The following is a 19,672-nucleotide window of genomic DNA, read 5'->3' as shown; positions in this document are numbered from 1 at the left end:
CAGCTGGTACGAGTATAGACAAGTAAAAGAAAGCTTCCCTACTGGAGTGCAAATATAGATAAAAGGCAGGGTAAGAATTTATTTCAGTGGCAGACAAAGTCTACGTAACGTTTTGCAAGGTAAAATTGATCAAACTGGTGTGTAGGATCCCATATGGAAAAGCAATAGAAAAAACTTATAAAAGACTTGCATAAGATTTGGCCTACTTCATATAGTGAATCATATAAGGCTTATATGATTTACTCATGAAAGTGGCCACTTTCTCATTACTTTCAGATATTGTTTTAGGAAGTATCAAAAACATACAAGTTTCATTTATATAATTTTTCAAGGGATCTTATATCTGTTGTCACTCTTGTATGCTTTTCATACAAGTTTCACACAAGACAGATACAAACTTTATAAGATTTATATATATCTTTTCCATATGGGATGGTTTTTTTCAGGTGGCTCCCAAAATTGAGTCTCTGGCCCTGTAGCCACTCTGAATATTGGCTAAGTGAAATTTCTAAATAATACTGAAGCATGCACAGACAAATAAAAAGGTCTATCTTCCTCTGCCTACATTATTATTTTTTAAATGTATCTGTCACATTATAACCCCTCTTCTCCCTACCCTCTTTCTGGCCTCGCTTCAGACCCACTGAGTATGGACAGTCTCCAGTCACTATCCTCAGATTCAGCCACCCTGGCCATGCAGCAAGCCATGCTCGGAGCCGATGACTCAATGGACGGCACTGAGGAAGAGGATGAAGAGGAGGAGGAAGAGGAGGAGGAAGGCATAGAGGAGGACGATGAGGAAGAGGATGGAGAGGAGGAAGATGACAGGGGGAGGCAGCTGTCCAGCCAGGGAGTGGGAAGGAGAGATCTTAGCATGGAGCACAGAGAGGAACTGGAGTAGTCTGCCAGGGGCAACTGACAGACTTTATGAACGCTGATCTCAGTTGTGAACTTAATACAGCCTCATTGAAACTCAAATAGTACGCCTCTAATGCCGAGTGACTCTAGAGAGCATTTACGCACGTATTAGTTCTTTACCACAGACTCTAATCAAACACAATGACCATCATGTTTATAGGAAAAATATTAGTTTAATGCTGAATTGTGTTATTGCATTTTAACACAGTATGTTCCTATGTAGTGAACTCATGAACTTTCTGGAGAGTAGCACATTTTTATAGCTCTGGTTATTTATGGAGAGGAATGACACAGGAACTAATAGGTTTGAAATTGAGTACGTTTAAAAGCAGCATTTAAAGATGTTTGGTGCTTTTACAGGAACTGATTCTTTTTTCTTTTTTTGAAACAAACAATGAGGAAAAGCATTACATGGATTAAAGAACTGAAAATCTATTTTGACTGTATGTTTTAGCAACTACTTAATTGAATGTAATATTTTGTCATCTGAAATTAGTTACTAAAAGGGCTGCAGCCGTTTTTATCAGTTTTTTTTTCATCTGAAAGTGCCCTTTATTTTCAATTGACAGACCACAGTTTCACTTTGCAGCTAATGTGTCATTTCACTTCCTAAAATAAGAGTGAGAAGACAAAATAAAGGAAAGGATGTGTGTGTAATACATTTCAAATATTTGTTGAAGTGACTGCTGGCTTCCACTCTGGGACATCATTCACACGTTTTAAATGACTCATAGGTTCTCAGGTTTAACAGCACTCTCATCTGACATGTTTCTTCCTCATGAGCAAAACACTTGACTTACTGCTGCCGCATGACTTTTACAACACTCTTGGTTTATTTTCTCTCTCCCCATGAGCAAAAACAGCTGTACTAAACCAGTGTATACTGACTGCACATATAGTATGTATATTGGATTTTTCCTATGTTTGTATTCTGGTGTTGAGGGTTTGCATATTTATTCAATTTTTTGTGTGTAGCTTCAGACTTCATGTTGTCCATGACATTTTCTGGATAAGGGTGTTGAAAAAGCAGGTGGCCATGCACATATGTACCTAACTCCAACCACCAACTCTTTGAAAACTACTTGCGTATTTCTGTGACCTTGATCAGTTCTGTCAGAGATCAAGAGCGTGCCGGTCATACAGACTCAACACTGAGAGAAATCACGCAGAGATGCCTAGTGACTTTGGAAAAAAATGTCATGTACTGACACTGACTTCTTTTTGATGGAAGACATTTTTGAGAAAAACATAAAAAAGGGAAGAGACTCAGTAGTAACCTATCTTTCCATTTTATGTGAAGGCTTTTAAAGAAGCTGTGAATCGATTTCAGCCCCCTGTTTTGTATTAAAACAAATGGAATCACTCATCTCTAATGTGAAGATGTCTAGAAAAAGAAAAAAACTGTTATATTGAATGTTCTGAGTGTTCATTGTGAAGTATGTTTCCTGTTATTCTTCTTTTTTTTTTAAACTTTTTAAAAAGTTTTAAATGAATCTTCCAGAGCAAGCAACAGACTAGGGGAATATTTCTGTTTCATTTGTAAACTTTGTTGTTGTCATAATCTATTGTGTTTCAATAGATCACTTTTAATAATTAAACATGTAAAGGTACTGATTTTGACTCGTGGAAGTTCTGCATTTGTTTGAGCTGAGCAAACACATGCAGGGCTCTGACTTTTCATAGAGGGAGGCAGTTTGATTCATTAATATTTCGATACAATAACCTGTAAATCATTTTTACAAAAGAGAGTATAACATTTCTTCACCATCCTCACAATAATTTTCAGATTACTTATTGGTTAACTTCTCCCACTTGCCTGTCCTATCATGTATAGCCTTCCACCCACTCGTTATATCTCAAGCCTGTGATTTAACTCGCTGGAAAATGCCCACCCAAATGCTCGCCCACCTTCTCAGCCAGCTACCATAAACAAACCCACAATCTCCTGAATTGTGGCCTCTTTGAGTAAATCACTGTATTGCTTTTTTTTTTTTTTTTTTTGACATGGCTTATATATGTAATTGCCTTCCTGCATTGTTTTCAACCTCACCATAGAAGGTCAAACTCTAATTGCATCACTTAAATCTCTGTTATTGTTCACCTTTGTTACTCCACCTTTAGCCATATTTTATGGCACGAGAAATGTGAACTATAGCAGTCACATAGGACCTACTTAGCAGAGGTAACATGTAGTGAGATGATTAGCTACTTGACTTTTTTTTTTTTTTGAGGGAGCAATGGTCAAAATGCATGGGAGAGGAAATATGTGGGAGGGAAGACACAGCCATATTTACACAAGTGGTCTAATAAAAAAGTGCTTCAGACATTATAGCATTTGTTCAATAATTATTCTGCATGGAGTTCATGCGCAACACATTAGATGAGTACAATAGCCAGAGGTCTTTTCTGAACAGTGCAAATACCAATTTGAGAGCAAGTGGAATCAAATGTGAATGTAAGAATCTAGATAGATTCATTTGAATTTATCATAGAATGGATGGATATAGCTACAGTAGAAGTATTGCCTATATGTATATGTGGTGGAAGCCTGTAACAGTCCATATATGCAAATCAATCATCCAATCTGGGTGTAATGGTAAATTGACTGATTCTTATATAGCACTTATATAGCACTTTTCTACTCTCTTGTAGTGGATTAGTATCTTGCCCAAGGATATTTGGCACACAGACTTGAGCAGCTAGGAATTGAACTGCTAACCTTCCAATGAGTAAATTACATATTCTCCTTCTCCATGGATAAATGAACCAGCTGCTAAGTGTTGGGCCTTTGCTAACCAAAAGCCCAAAAGTCCTGATCCCTAAGGTTCCCCAGAAGGGACCTGTCTCAGCACAACATGGAAGCTCCTGTCAGCCATCATAGTGGCTAAGTTGAACTGCCACATGGGTCAATACTAATACAGGACACAGAAGAGAATTGGCAGAAATGCAAGAGGAGCAAAACATCAGCAACTGGTAGAGTGAGCAGTTGGTTGAGACTGTAAGACCAGACTGACCAACCTGTGCACTGCCTAGATTGACTACAAGAAAGCCTCAACTACAACTCAATGCACATACATGGATTCGGGAAAATTTAGAAGTATAGAAAATCAACAGGACTCTTAGAGTATCAGGATTTCAATTGGGATGTGGCAAACAACACTAGAGGTGGACTTCAAGCCAATAACACAAGTCACCATCAAATGACAAGGAACAAGGAAGTGCTCTACCCCCACTGTTGTTCTGCATAGGCCTCCCTCTTCAGTAAGATCATTAATAAGAATGGCTTAGATACCGACTACAGAATGGTGCATTTGTTAGCCACCTCCCTTACATGGCATGGAATATCAGATGCCAGACCACCTTAACTGGCTCCTTTCAATGTGGAAGGAGTAGCAGCTCTACTTATAGCCCCTACCAGATGGCTGAACTCCCCCATCCACCCTTCAGGGAAAGCTCATTTCCACCTCTTGTATCCACAATCTCGTTATTTTTGCCACTACCTAAAGCTGGTGACCATAGGTGACCAGGGCATAGATTTACTGGTAAGTCAAGAGCTTCACTTTTACCTTCAGCCCTCTCTTTACCATAATGGATAGGTCCAGCATCCACATCACTGCAGCTACAGCACCAATCCATCTAACAATCTCCCCGTCCCCTCTCCCCCCACTTGCAAACCCCAACAAACTCCTAGGGCAGCAACTTGTCCCTAACCTGGAGTGGGCACTCCACCTTTTTCCCACTGAGGACCATGGCCTCAGACTTGGAGGTGCCATCTCATTTCTGCCGCTTCACACTCGGCTGTGAATGACTCCAGTGAGCTGGAGGCCACCACCTGATTTGTGCTTTTTGCAGATGATGTGGTTCTGTAGAGGTGAGATTCTGAGACCACCCAAGTTCATCAAATTGTGTCACCAATTCTTCATAATTTTTATGAACAAAGGGCAGTCCTGGCAGAGTCCAACACCCACCGGGAACAAGTGTGGCTAATTACTTCCTATGTGTACCAAGCTCTTGCAACAGTTGTATAAGGATCCAATGGCTCGGAGCAACCGCCCTGACAGACACCTGTCGGTACCAACCACCATACTCCCGAAGCATCTCTCACAGAATTCTCCAACTGACATGGTCGAAGTCCACAAAACACATGTTGACTAGTTGGGCAAACTCCCATTCATGCTCAAGTACCCTCAAGAGGGTAAAGAGCTGATGCAGTGTTTTGCACCTACCCTCCTGTATCTGAGGTTCAAATAATGGGCGGGGAGACTAAGGAGTGTGATCCTCTTGTAGTTGAAGCACACGCCTCTGGCCCCCCTTCGCGAAGAGGGGAACCACCAACCATAAGATACCGCCCTTTATCTCGACGCAACATTATAGAGGCGTGTCAACCTTGACAGGCTATAGCATCCAGCACCTTTAGGAACTCAGGGCAAACCTCATACACCAAAGAGTTATTTAACTTCTTCAGTGACCTCATCGCCGGTGATGGATGTGTTGTCCCCTTTGTCCCCAGACTTTGCTTTCCCTACAGAAGACGTGTCAGTGGGATCGAGGTCTTCAAAGTATTCCTTCCACTGCCTGACAATATCCTCAGTTGAAGTAAGCAACGGTCCACCTGTACCATACATTGTGCAGGTAAAACACCGCTTTCCCCTCCTGAGTCACCTGAGGGTTTGCCAGAAACTCATCGACACAGTCCTACAGTCTTTTTCCATAGACTCTTTAAACTCCTCCCACACCCGAGTTTTTGCTTCAGCCACTGCTCAAGCCACGTTCCGCTTGGCCTGTTGGTACCACGACTCAGAGTAAAAATGGTCCATTCATACTCAATGTCCCCATTCTCCCATGAAATGCAGTCTTAGCTCTGCTAAAGGTGGGAGTTGAAGATCTCACAGACCAAGGCCTCTACCAGACATTCCCAGTGCACCCTCAATATACATTTAGGTGAGCTAGGTCTGTCCAGCATCCTTCTCCACCACCTGATCCAACTCAGCCCCTTTCTTCACCGAGTATCCAGAACATACAGCCACCGGAACCATTCCTGAATGTACATGCAGGAGTCTCTAGGAGACTGGTCCCAGAATTATTCCACATCCCAGTCGCTACCCTCAGTAGCCAGTATCAGCCTGCCACGGTCTTCCCCCTTGGCTGCCGCCTGGCACACACTGTACTCGACCCCTACAGGACTACAGGAGCGTGGGCCCATGTTCCTTCTTCTTGCGCCAGCCTGGGCCCCATTGCCTAAAGGGGCCCAGGCACTCGCCCTTGGGCACCCTTCCAAGGCCCAGCTCCAGGGCAGAGCCCTAGTAACTCTATTCAGGCAGGATGAACTGTTCCCTAGACTTTTTACTCATAGGCGTCTTCTGATTTGCTTTTTGTCTGCTCCCTCACCGAGGACCAATTTGCCATGGGAAACCCCCTAACAATCTAGAGGGTGTGGGGAGCCACTGCCACGTCCTTCAGGGCATGAAGCAGGTATGGAGGAGATCAAAACTCCAGACATCCAGAGGCCCCCAGAACACAAGAGACCATGGAAGACTAACAGAGGGGCAGCCGCGCCACTGTCCCAGAAAGAGCTGAGGAGAGTCCCAGATGAGGGCTCACTCAGCAGCCGCGGAGCAGAAGCCAGGGGGGGTTGCAGTGACGCGCCCGTGAGCTCCGCCAGCAGCCAGCTGTGCCTGAGTGACCGAGCCCCAGGCCGAGGGGCCGGGGGCACCCCACCTCCGGAGTGGCCCGAGCGAGCCCCAGGCTCCAGGCCCCGATAAGCGGCCGCCAAGGAGTGAGCCGGTGTGTACCTGGACGCCCATCCCCGGACACAAAGAACCACCAACACACCGATGTCTGAGGGAGTCCGCCACCGGCAGGGGAAGTGGTGGGGGGAGATAGGCCTCCAAACCTTGGAGGGCCTGAGATGTCCCCAGAGAGGTGGCGTCTGATACCCAACCTGACATATAGACACAGACATACAGGCACACACAGATACAAACATCCATTCCCACCCTCATGCTCTCATATGCACTTACTCCACACTCAACCAACGTGGAGACAGACATAAAGAGACGCTGTACACACAATCACACTCCCCAAGCGTACTCTACGAACCGGGTCTAGGTACCCTTGCCCCTGGAGGGGGGAACTGCACCCAGACCCAGGTGGTGTTACCCTTTTCCCTGCGGTGGGGAGAAGCAGACCGCCCTGACTCTGCAGCAGCAGGGAGGCCCCACACTCCAGACCCCAGTCGGACGGCCAACTCCTCCTCCTAGCCCCCCCGCTCCACCAGGCCGCAGAGAACGGGGGTGTGTGAAGACTCCAAACCTCCCTCCGCCCGCTCATTGTAGTGTTGATGCATGTGTGTTCTAAGGTGCATTTAAAACCCAGGAGGGCATGGAGCTACCTGCCAGAGAGCAGCAGGTAAGCGCATAGCCCCTCCTGCTAGCCCTCAATGTCTACGTGTATTTAAAATTGAGAGGTGGGCAACGACGCCAGGGGTGAGGTGTACACCCTGATGGTAATTTGGATTCCGTGTATCGTGCCCACCCCCAAGATCCTATATGTATGTGTAATGAGAGTGTGAGTAATGTGAATGTCTAAGTTGTGGGATAAAATTGAGGCAGAGGCAGCCAGAAGGGGACAGAAGGGGGGATGCCTCCTCTGCACCCTGGTGACACACCCCTACTCCAAGGCCCTGCATGTGTGGGTGGTTGTGGTGGAGCGGGAAGAGGGAGGCAGCTGGAGATGGGGAGGGAAAGAAGGGACCCCTCCCTGGGGCCAGCTCCTCTGCTGACCCCAGTAGGCACCCCCATACTCCGCGACCCGCCAGGGAAAGGGTGGACCTTCTGCCGAGTAGCTGGCATACCAAAATTACTGCATGAACACACTGAAAACCAGGAGCTGACCAAAGAACCCAGAACAACTTCTAAAGAATTGCAGGCCTCACTTGAATGATTGTTGAATCATGATCCAACAATCAAAAGAAACCATGTAAAAATGTCATCCATGGGAGAGTTCCTAGGAGAAAACCACTGATGACCCAAAACAACATCTTGATTATTCACAAGATTTTTGGGACAATATTCTGTGAAAATGTCAAGACATGAAGCTGAACGTCCTGTTATATCTGGTGTAAAACTAATTTCAGATGACCTCTAATTTTCTCCTTATAAATCTTAGAAATATGTTATCTGATTAGGATATGTCATTCAGTGTGCATACTAAATATGTGGGGCTGCTTTATCCTATTTGCACAATACCTCTAAAATTACAATTACCTTGTCTGAAAAACTAGTTCATGTACCCCCGAGTCATTCTAACTACCAGAAATCTCGAAGCACAGGCCGAGGGGGCGGTGTGGCAGCAATTTTTCACACCAGCCTATTAATTAATGAAAGACCAAGACAGACTTTTAATTCATTTGAAAGCCTGATGCTTAGCCTCGTCCACCCCAGCTGTAAAACTCAGAAACCAGTCTTACTTGTTATCATCTATCGTCCACCTGGGCCTTACACAGAGTTTCTGTCTGATTTCTCAGACTTTTTATCTGATTTAGTTCTCAGCTCAGATAAAATAATTATTGTGGGTGATTTTAACATCCATGTAGATGCTAAAAATGACAGCCTCAACATGGCATTTAATCTGTTATTAGACTCAATTGGTTTCTCTCAAAATGTAAAAGAACCCACCCACCACTTTAATCACACTCTAGATCTTGTTTTAACATATGGCATAGAAACTGAACATTTAACAGTGTTTCCTGAAAACCCTCTCCTGTCTGATCATTTCCTGATAACATTTACATTTACAATAATTGATTACACAGCAGTGGAGAGAAGACTTTATCACAGTAGATGTCTTTCTGAAAGCGCTGTAACTAAGTTTAAGAATATAATCCACCCACTGTTATCATCTTCAATGCCCTGTACCAACACAGAGCAGAGCAGCTATCTGAACGCTACCCCAACAGAAGTCGATTATCTTGTTAATAATTTCACCTCCTCACTACGTACGACTCTGGATACTGTAGCTCCTGTGAAAACTAAGGTCTCTAATCAGAAGTACCTGACTCCGTGGTATAATTCTCAAACACGTACCCTAAAGCAGATGACTCGTAATCTGGAGAGGAAATTGCGTGTCACAAATTTAGAGGATCATCATTTAGCCCGGAGAAATAGTTTGCTGCTTTATAAGAAAGCCCTCCGCAAAGCCAGAACATCTTACTATTCATCACTGATTGAAGAAAATAAGAACAACCCCAGGTTTCTCTTCAGCACTGTAGCCAGACTGACAAAAAGTCAGAGCTCTTTTGAGCCAACAATCCCTTTAACGTTAACGACTTCATGAACTTCTTCACAAATAAAATTTTTATCATTAGAGAAAAAATTACCAGTAATCATCCCACAGATGTAATATTATCTGCAGCTACTCTTAGTACCATCGATGTTAAGTTAGACTCTTTTTCTCTAATTGATCTTTCTGAGTTAACTTCAATAATTACTTCCTCCAAGCCATCAACGTGTCTTTTAGACCCCATTCCTACAAAACTGCTCAAAGAAGTCCTGCCATTAATTAATTCTTCGATCTTAAATATGATCAACCTATCTCTAATGATCGGCTATGTACCACAGGCCTTCAAGCTAGCTGTAGTTAAACCTTTACTCAAAAAGCCATCTCTAGACCCAGCAGTCTTAGCTAATTATAGGCCAATCTCCAACCTTCCTTTCATATCAAAAATCCTTGAAAGAGTAGTTGTCAAACAGCTAACAGAACATCTGCAGAGGAATGGTTTATTTGAAGAGTTTCAGTCAGGTTTCAGAGCTCATCACAGCACAGAAACAGCTTTAGTGAAGGTTACAAATGATCTTCTTATGGCCTCTGACAGTGGACTCATCTCTGTGCTTGTCCTGCTAGACCTTAGTGCAGCATTCGATACTGTTGACCATAATATCCTATTAGAGCGATTAGAACATGCTGTAGGTATTACAGGTACTGCACTGCAGTGGTTTGTATCATATCTATCTAATAGACTCCAGTTTGTTCATGTAAATGGAGAGTCCTCTTCACACACTGAGGTTAATTATGGAGTTCCACAGGGTTCAGTGCTAGGACCAATTCTGTTTACATTATGCATGCTTCCCTTAGGCAGTATCATTAGAAGACATAGCATACATTTTCACTGCTATGCAGATGACACCCAGCTCTATCTGTCCATGAAGCCAGATAACACACACCAATTAGTTAAACTGCAGGAATGTCTTAAAGACAAAGACCTGGATGGCCGCTAACTTTCTGCTTCTTAATTCAGATAAAACTGAGGTTATTGTACTCGGCCCTGAAAAGCCTAGAAATATGGTATCTAACCAGATTCTTACTCTGGATGGCATTACCTTGGCCTCCAGTAACGCTGTGAGGAACCTTGGAGTCATTTTTGACCAGGACATGTCCTTCAATGCACATATTAAACAAATATGTAAGACTGCGTTCTTCCATTTGCGCAACATCTCTAAAATTAGAAATATCCTGTCTCAGAGTGATGCTGAAAAACTAGTTCATGCATTTATTACTTCCAGGCTGGACGACTGTAATTCATTATTATCAGGATGTCCAAAAAACTCACTGAAAAGCCTTCAGCTAATCCAAAATGCTGCAGCAAGAGTCCTGACAGGGACTAGAAAGAGAGAGCATATTTCTCCTGTTTTGGCTTCCCTTCATTGGCTTCCTGTTAAATCCAGAATTGAATTCAAAATCCTGCTCCTCACATACAAGGTCTTAAATAATCAGGCCCCATCTTATCTCAATGACCTTGTAGTACCATATCACCCTATTAGAGCACTTCACTCTTGCTCTGCAGGCCTACTTGTTGTTCCTAGAGTATTTAAAAGTAGAATGGGAGGGAGAGCCTTCAGTTTTCAGGCCCCTCTTCTGTGGAACCAGCTTCCAGTTTGGATTTGGGAGACAGACACTATCTCTACTTTTAAGATTAGGCTTAAAACTTTCCTTTTTGCTAAAGCATATAGTTAGGGCTGGACCAGGTGACCCTGAATCCTCCCTTAGTTATGCTGCAATAGACGTAGGCTGCCGGGGATTCCCATGATGCACTGAGTTTTTCCTTTCCAGTCACCTTTCTCACTCACTATGTATTAACAGACCTCTCTGCATTGAATCATATCTGTTATTAACCTCTGTCTCTCTGCATGTCTTTTATCCTGTCTTCCTTCTCTCACCCCAACCGGTCGCAGCAGATGGCCCCGCCCCTCCCTGAGCCTGGTTCTGCCGGAGGTTTCTTCCTGTTAAAAGGGAGTTTTTCCTTCCCACTGTTGCCAAAGTGCTTGCTCATAGGGGGTCATATGATTGTTGGGTTTTTCTCTGTATCTATGAAGCGCCTTGAGGCGACTTATGTTGTGATTTGGCGCTATATAAATAAAATTGAATTGAATTGAATTGAATTTGGATTTGTCCTTTTTGACAGAACCTATAGTTAGGTGACCCTGAAGCCACCCTTAGTTAGCTGCAATAGAGTTAGGCTGCTGGGGGCTTCCCATGATGCACTAAACATTTCTCCTCTTCTGAACTCTTTTCACTCACCACATGTTAGCATTAATTTCTGGCTGTCTTCCATAGTATGTTTATTGTCTTTCTCCCTTCATCACCGTCATCACTGGTCACAGCAGATGGCTGCTTCTCCCTGAGCCTGGTTCTGCCAGAGGTTTCTTCCTATTAAAAGGGAATTTTTGCTTCCCACTGTTGCCAAAGTGCTTGATCATATCACATTGAGGTGACTCTTGTTGTGATGTATATGAATAAAATTGAATTGAACTGAAAATTGAATTATTGAAGAACTTAGTTTAAATAAAGTATGAAATAATAAAAAAAGATTTTCAGTTATAATAGAGTTTTAACCCATACCAACCTTCATTGCTGAATTCTAGCAGTGGGCTTGCATGAAAGAACAAACATTTAAATCTTAGCACATGCTTAAGGAATTCAAACATGTGACCAAAGCTTCTTTGTGTGTGGTTGTGGGAATTTTGTGTCAGAATTGAGAACCACTTGAGCAAATCATCTATAGTAAAATAAAAGCAAAAGCAAAAATAAAGTAAAATAAAAGCTTTCTTACATTTAGAGTACAAAACCCTGTCACAGTGTTCTTGTCACTCCCATGGAGTCAAATAGAAGTTTTGCACAATGTACAGCATGTACAGCCTGCCAGGGACAGAAACAAGCCATCTGGTGTGTTATTTGCAACAGTATCTTAGCAGTAGCTCTTGGGCTGAAGTGCAGTAAAAAATAGAATCTGAATGATAGAGGCTGAAAAAGCCACTGGTGATGGTTCACTTGTTTGAAGTGGTCTACAGCCAGTGTAGAAATACACACACACACACACACACACACACACACACACACACACACACACACACACACACACACACACACACACACACACACACACACACACAAACCGGCTGTTAGACCTGCTGTTGAGAACTGGAGGTCTGCTTTAGTCAGTGCCATTTGGGAGAATACATGCTTCCAGATGTCCTCTCTGTAATTACAGTTAGACTCAGTAAATGAGAGGTTGGATCTTGGGCTGGTCCAGGCTGAGACCCTCCCTGACTATTTAAGCTGCTTTCCAGCACTGTGCAGATTTTTATGGAAATTCTAGTCTCTGCAACCACATTTTCAAATAACATCAGCAGAGAAAGCAGAAAGACTTGAGGTAAGGTGGTAATAGCTTTCATCAGATGTCTTTGGATAATATACTTTGGTTAATGTTAATTCCATTTCTGATTTGTTACTCTAGAGGATTTCTTTTATTACTAAAGATTTATCAGAGTTATTGCTGTATTTTGTCACATGTAGTGAAGAACAGCAGTGAACATAAGCTTAAGGAAAGCAGTCATATATGAGGTAAAAAAACAAACAACCAAACAAAAAAAAAGTCATCTTTTTTTTCTTGCTTAGGTGTTCAAAATGTCAATCGCCCAGGCAGCGGCCAAGGCCATGCTATCTGATGCCCTGCTGCGGGATGACTCTGGGATACACCGTATCAGCCACCTGGAACTGGAGCTTCCTCTTGACAAGGTCATCAAGTTTGTGTCTGTGGGCCTTCCGCTGATGCTGGTGTGCATGGCATTTGCCCGTGAAATCTCCCTGGGTGAGCAACTGTTTTTTTTAATACTATGTCAGGACATTTGTTTTGTATTCCATTTGCTTTTGCCCTTAATTATACCCTCATGAATATTATAGGTCTTTTTTTCTCCATGCTCTTATTGGATTTTGTGGTCCTTGTTTTAGCAATGTTAATAGTCCTCCTTGTACACGAATCTTGTACTTTTTGTTCCTAAATGTCTTTTTAATCATTTGCATGTAGCTGAATTCATGATAAGGATGAGTCTCATACTTAGCGAAATAGACCTAATAGTTCTAATATTACTAATATTTCTGCTGCTCTTCAAACTACCCCCCCCCCCCCCCCCCAATACGGTTCTTAACTTTTTTAATCTCTACAGATTTGCAGGTTCGATAAAACAGAGTTTTATCCCACATTCCCTCTTACAATAAATATACAAGGAAATTTAATATAAAGAACTGTAAAACAAAGATATTAATTACTCAGTCATGGAAGAGGAAAGATTTATTAAACATCTGTCATAAAAGGAGGATTGTAACGGCTGACTCTATTAAGACCCCCTCAAAGCCTCAACAGTACATGTTATGCAACATTGACAAGACATCATGAAATTACTGAAAACAAGAAATAACAAAGGGTTTAAAACTCCATTCAGCACTTTATTGTTTTTGCTGCCATTTCTTCTGCTGTCAGAGGGGAAAATAAAAAAATATATAATTTAAGTGGAACAAGCACACAGATACTATATCCCCGGCCATTCATAACAAAAAGAGCACAGCTGACAATCATAAATATACTTGGCAGGTCCACAAGTGTATTGCTGCAGAGACTGACTGTCTTGACCTTGAACTAAACGTCTTCTCTACAGAGCCGGTGTGCAATCAGCCTGATGCGCCTGATACTAATTGAAACAGGGGATGATTGAGAGGAGTGTTCACTAACGGTGGCAAGCTGTAATTACCAGCCAAAGTTTTTCTCTAGCAGCTCCCCTCTATTTAAGTCAAATGAGAGGATGTGTTGATTAACCAGAGGAGGAGATGGGGAGTGTGTGTGTAGGACATGACATGGTCCTGAGATTCACAGCTTATCTGCTGCATCTTGGCTGCTTATCTGCTGGCTTGTCAGTTTCACAACAGTGCCTGAGTGTACTGTTGTCTGGAGCCTGGTTTACTTGCACCTGTGCTCTTAGCCAAGAAGCCTTGTTTAAAGCACAAATGTGGAGGCGATCTCCCAATATTAAGTGAGGATTGAAAGGAGGTGATAGAAGCAGGGACAGAACTTTTTTCAACTCCCTCATTTTGTCAAATGGCTTGCACAGGTAGGGAACTGAAGGGGAAAATATTGTTACAAGACTTCATGAGAAGGCATGCTCTGTTGTTTTTGTTTATATATTTTTTTATTTAGGAATTATTTAGCAATATGTAAGAAGCTGCATGAAACCATAACTGGCATGGTTAGTACATAATAATAATAATTATAATAATGCTTTCACAGCATGTCTTTTATCCAGTCTTCCTTCTCTCTCCCCAACCGGTCGTGGCAGATGGCTGCTTCACCCTGAGCTTGGTTCTGCCGGAGGTTTATTCCTGTTAAAAGGGACTTTGTCTTTCCCACTGTCGCCAAAGTGCTTGCTCATACCTGGTTGAATGATTGTTGGGTTTTTCTCTGTATGCATTATTGTAGGGTCTGCCTTACAATATAAAGTATCTTGAGGTGACTGTTGTTGTGATTTGGCGCTGTATAAATAACACTGTATTGAACTGAATTGAAAAACTCCTGGTTTCTAATCCACCATGTGGCTGTGTGGAGCATGTTCTCCCCATGTCTGCTTGGGTTCTTAATTTTAGCACTTAACTAGGACTGAATAATTACAAAAATATGCACACCCATGAGATAAGTGGGCCATGCACTATATCGTGAGGTGGAGTGGTGAGAGAAATTATATCCTGGCAGTAGAGTAGTGGCAGCATATTTGTACTTATATTGAGCTGGCCAAATGTGGAGGGTGCAAGGATAAAACAGACTCTTTCTCTTGCAAAGCTGCAAGTAGGTGGGGCACACTTTGATGTCTTCTAACTCTAGCTCTCTGTTTAAGGGTGGAGCACCCTTGAGAAATGACAGATGGGTGTGGGTGGACAATATGTGGTAATATAAAGGTGAACTAAATATAAGGTGGGTGAGCACAAATTTGGAACACAGTCACCCAGAGTTTTTCTTTTTCTTTTAAATGCCATGTTGCCACTTGGAAACATATGATTTCCACAGAGATCTATTCCAGTGAAAGGGAAAGGGCATGCAGCACCTCAGATGTACAGCATGTGTCTAGCATTGGACTTTTAGGATGGAAAACTCTGTGTGTGTGTGTGTGTGTGTGTGTGTGTGTGTGTGTGTGTGTGTGTGTGTGTGTGTGTGTGTGTGTGCGCGAGAGAGAGAGAGAGAGAGAGATTGCTACTGTGCAGTGGCTTACAGGCATATTGACAAAACAGAATCAACTGATGTTGCATGAAGTAATTTTCCACATTTTCACATCAGGTTATAGATCAATATTTGTATATTCTGCAGGGCCTCAGATCAGCTGTTTTCCTCCCAGTAACTTCACTGTGAAGCAGGCCAGCTATATAGACACATACTGCTGGGACTCTCTCATGCATCATGAGTTTGACAGTGATGGGAACTTCGAGGAGCGCTCCCTCTGGGTACACAAAGTGAGTTCAAAGATTCTGATCAAGCACTCTTGAATGTTATTCCTGCCTAGAGTGGATGATAAACTGCTGAAACCCCTGCAAAATTTCAGTCAAAAATGTCAGTGTACCACATTTCTGAGTTAAGGATTGATTTAGTTTAGTTTTTTCTAAAAACCCTTTACAAATCATTCATGCTTCTTCATTTGTAATACTGACTTATTAATAAAAGATCAGTAGTGAGACTGGCTGTTTTTTTGTTTCATCTATATGATTGGGTGTTTCTTCTCCATTTATTTCTAATTTCTGTTGTCATTGTCTGTCCAGATGTTCCCTTACTCTCTTCTGGCCATGGCCGTGCTGATGTACCTCCCAGCTCTACTCTGGCGCCAGCTTGTCATGCCCACACTGGGATCAGACCTGCTCTTCATAATTGATGAACTAGACAAGTCCTACAACCGCTCAGTCCGAATGGCCCAAAACATTCTGGATATGCGCCAGAACACTAAGAACCCGCTGACGTTTCAGGCTGAGTTGCAGCGGTAAGGGACTTATGATTGTTAGTTTGTAAACACAAGTGTTCATACGCTTTGAGTAGCTTCAGCGTATGAATATTGATTCACTCACATGTCTAGTTGCATAAATCTCCAAGGACTCATGTGATAAAACTAGGTCATTGCAGCAGCAGTAAAAAGTATCTATCATTCAGAGGATACAAAAGTGATGCTCTTCTGTCTCTTGATAAACTAGGAAAGCTAAGAGCGATCGCTTCCTCTCCCACAGCAACTACCCTTGTTATACCCTTAAGCAAAGCGCTTAGCTACCAACAGTCTCAGTACTGTTGGTATTGTGGTCAGGAACTCCTAGGAGCCAAAAGTAGAACATTGTGGTTGTGTTGGGTGGCTCCCAGCTGTGTGTATTTGTAGCAGTACGACTATGGTTATAATGCTGAGTTTGTTCTTGTGTCATTGCAGGGCCAAAAAGAAGCGGTACTTTGAGTACCCCCTTCTGGAGAGACACATGCAGTGCAAACAAAACTCGTACTTTCTTGTTAGCATGCTTTTCTTGCGGGGCTTCCTCCTCCTGATCTTCATGACTGCTGCCTGCCTGTACCTGGCCTACTTCCATCTGTCTGCCTTCCTGCAGGATGAGTTTAGCTGCTTTGTACGCACAGGGATGCTGCGAGATCAGAACTGGATCCCTGAATTGGTTCAGTGTAAAATGATTGGCCAGTTAGTCTTTCAGGTGATAAGTGTTGCTAATGGTGCCATCTATATCCTATTGGCACCTATCGTCCTCTTCAGCCTCCTTCGACTCTTTGTTTGGGATACCACCTTCATTTCTATCTATGAGGTCCTCCCAGCGCTGGACCTCATCAACAGACGACGGCTAGGTTGCCCACTGAACGACCTCAATGTCCTCTTGCTCTTCTTACGTGCCAATATAGCTCACTTGAAGTCCTATGGGCAGGTGAGGGCTTTGTGTTCTCTGGCACCCCCACAGGTGGGAAACACCACAGCACAACAAGGTTTACATGCAATGCTGACCCAAGAGGAAATAGAGGAGCGTGAAGAGGCAGCAAAGGAGCTTGCTGAGGAAGTTGGGGAGGCCAGGGAGGAAGGGAAACTCAACTTAGTGGACATCATGACTATTCTGGGAGCAGCACAGGGAAGAGTGGTGAACTGCAATGAGAAGAGGCCTCTGGTGGAGGAGAACATGAGTCTCGGTACCGTAACACTTATCTACACACTCAAACGCCTTCTGCTAGTGGCTATTTTTGTTTACGTCATTTGGGATGTACAGAAAATCATTAAGTGACCTACAGACGCAGGTTCTAAAAAGGGAATAACAAATGTTTTACATATATAGTAGGGTGGCTTTCACAGTGCTCATTGCATAGAAATGAAGGTCATGTCCAACAGGACTTTAAGGAAGCAGTTTGATAAGCAGTGGCAACTAAAGAATCCAAGTCACAATATTTTTTCTGTGTGGTTTTAAACTGCACTGGTTTTTGTCTTCCTGTATGTAACCACAGCAGAGCACCTACGTTTCTAAAAGAGTCTTTTCAAAACACTGGCTTATGCTTACATCAATAGATACGTTGATAGATAGGTAGTTATAGAGTTGTGGTACTTCCTAGTCCTACTGAATTTCCTGGAGGAACCCACCCGAGGGATTAATAAAGTTTCATCTAATCTCTCTAACTGCCCTCTCCGTCTCTTTACAGAGCCAAACCACCAGGGGTACCATGAGTTGAAGGAGACTGCACCATTTAGTCATTACTAGGCCTCCTATGGACTTAATCAATATGATAACATGGGGGAATAAGAAAGGGAAGGGGTGGGCTGAAAACAAAACAAAACAAAAACATTTTTTGAGTTATAATGCAAAAAGTTCTGGCTGTAAATGTCAATGGAGCAGGATTTGTCAGTTTTCTACAATATCTGCCACTGAATTTCTTTGTGTCTCAGTATAGGCGACTAAATTACTAAAGGACAGTGTGCAAGAGAACACTCTTTGACAACATGACATTTGTCAGAAATCAGAATTCCATAAATATACAGTCCGTACTGTACACTCCTGATTTCCATCAAGACACAAAAGAACATATTCAGTGGCAGCTATGGGTGCTATTCATTTTCCGCAACTTCCATTGCATAATTTTATACAAGGTGAGGGTATTGAATATTTTATTTGATGTATTCCTGTCTTTTATCCTTTGTTTTCTGTGAATTACAGACACTTGTATTCTATATATTTCCAAATAAATAAATACTGTTTTTATTTAGTTGTGTGTTTTTTTAATCAGAATGAAACCACACGAAGTTGCAGTTTTTGTATTTTACATTTATCGAAGAGCTTCTACTCTACTACATCAAAGTCCTACTGAGCTCTTTATTAAAGGCTGACTGAGAGCCACTCATTTTAAAAGTGATTTTATTTGTATTTCACACAATTCTGTTCTTTCTTAATGCACAAATAACAGAGATTTGTAAGTAACAGTAAACACACACAAATTAATTACACTGAGGTCCAAGCCAATTCATATGAAATGGAAATCGTAACGTATAAAATTACCAAAATGTAATTAGATTCTAGACTTTACATTATTTATTATTGCACCAGTTCTTACAGGCATCACACAATACTCGTATACTTGTGTTATGTTCTTAGGTAAATTGAACATTCCAAGAAACGTGGCCCCCCCTCTCCAACACCACCCAAGAAAGAGCCAAAACTGTAGCAATCTCTCTCTTTTGAAATGCTATTTAGTCAATTATTTATCTCTAAAGGTCCCTAAGCTTCCCTACCAAACAAAAGTCAACCAAAAAACAATTTGCTTTTCTAATGTTTTTCTACTTTGAAAAGCAGGAGAAAACTGAGTTCAACAGAAAAAGCTTCTCACTCCTACAAGACTGCTGCAGTAGACAATAAATATATACATTGAAAGGGTTACAAATGACCTATTTCACAAAGCTATTTACAGTTATTTACAATGGAATACTCATATTTTGTATTTTAAATACGCCGGTACATGTATTCCTTTACTCCCCAACACTGATCAAGACACACCCATGTCCCACCTGAGATAGAGGAGAGAGAGGAATCACACACACATATATGACCCAGATGTTCCTGGGTCATAACAACTTCTTTAGAATGAGATGGTGGAGTAATTGTACAGAAAAACTTTCAGTGTTTCAACAAAGCAAGTAGTTTACCCAGAGTTGTCTTTGAGTATCATTATCTGTGTGCTTCTGAGCAACCAAAAGACCCACAAGAAGAGTTGTGTCACCTTGACCGACTGTTCTATAAGACAAACCCAGAATTACTGCTGAGGTGAATTTTCCACAGATTAAAGAATGCAATTATTTTGATATAGTCAAAGACAAAAGCAGGGAGGTTGTTGGGTGGATAATGGAGACCATGGGTTCAAAGGAATGCAATGCAG

The 19,672-nt window shown here is 42.3% G+C and overlaps 2 protein-coding genes across 11 annotated transcripts in view; both read left to right on the top strand.

The window, feature by feature from the left end:
- Positions 1-2,532, top strand: part of LOC309715795 (homeobox protein PKNOX2-like) — a 106,926-nt gene extending 104,394 nt beyond the window's left edge. For all 9 annotated transcript variants that reach the window (XM_082549209.1, XM_082549210.1, XM_082549214.1 and 6 more), the window contains one exon: positions 639-2,532. In XM_082549209.1, coding sequence (XP_082405335.1) covers positions 639-901 — 263 coding nt within the window. In that variant the 3' untranslated portion in view covers positions 902-2,532. The remainder of the gene's footprint in view (positions 1-638) is intronic.
- A 9,787-nt stretch (positions 2,533-12,319) lies between these two features.
- LOC309715695 (pannexin-3-like) lies at positions 12,320-18,508 on the top strand. Of its 2 annotated transcripts, XM_082549014.1 has the most exons (6): positions 12,491-12,625; positions 12,871-13,063; positions 15,602-15,744; positions 16,048-16,262; positions 16,695-17,446; positions 17,948-18,508. In XM_082549014.1, the coding sequence occupies exons 2-6, from the start codon at positions 12,880-12,882 to the stop codon at positions 18,004-18,006; spliced, it is 1,353 nt and encodes a 450-aa protein (XP_082405140.1). In that variant the 5' UTR covers positions 12,491-12,625; positions 12,871-12,879; the 3' UTR covers positions 18,007-18,508. The 2 variants fall into 2 exon arrangements, with proteins under 2 accessions (XP_082405139.1, XP_082405140.1); XM_082549013.1 differs by lacking the exon at positions 17,948-18,508 and having other exon boundaries at positions 12,320-12,625; positions 16,695-17,941.
- Positions 18,509-19,672: the final 1,164 nt, after the last annotated feature.

The sequence above is a fragment of the Aulonocara stuartgranti genome (assembly GCF_965226115.1).
Source record: "Aulonocara stuartgranti genome assembly, chromosome: 10".
NCBI lineage: Eukaryota > Metazoa > Chordata > Actinopteri > Cichliformes > Cichlidae > Aulonocara > Aulonocara stuartgranti.
Note: the sequence above shows the minus strand (reverse complement) of the source record. Positions and strands in the feature narration are given on the sequence as shown.

What these genes read in the sequence shown, in the direction of transcription:
- LOC309715695 (XM_082549013.1), top strand. Translation starts at nt 12,880, where the DNA reads ATGTCAATCGCCCAGGCAGCGGCCAAGGCCATGCTATCTGATGCCCTG. An exon ending in TGCCCGTGAAATCTCCCTGG is followed by an intron (nt 13,064 to 15,601) that starts GTGAGCAACTGT and finishes TATATTCTGCAG; the next exon opens with GGCCTCAGATCAGCTGTTTT. An exon ending in TTTCAGGCTGAGTTGCAGCG is followed by an intron (nt 16,263 to 16,694) that starts GTAAGGGACTTA and finishes GTGTCATTGCAG; the next exon opens with GGCCAAAAAGAAGCGGTACT.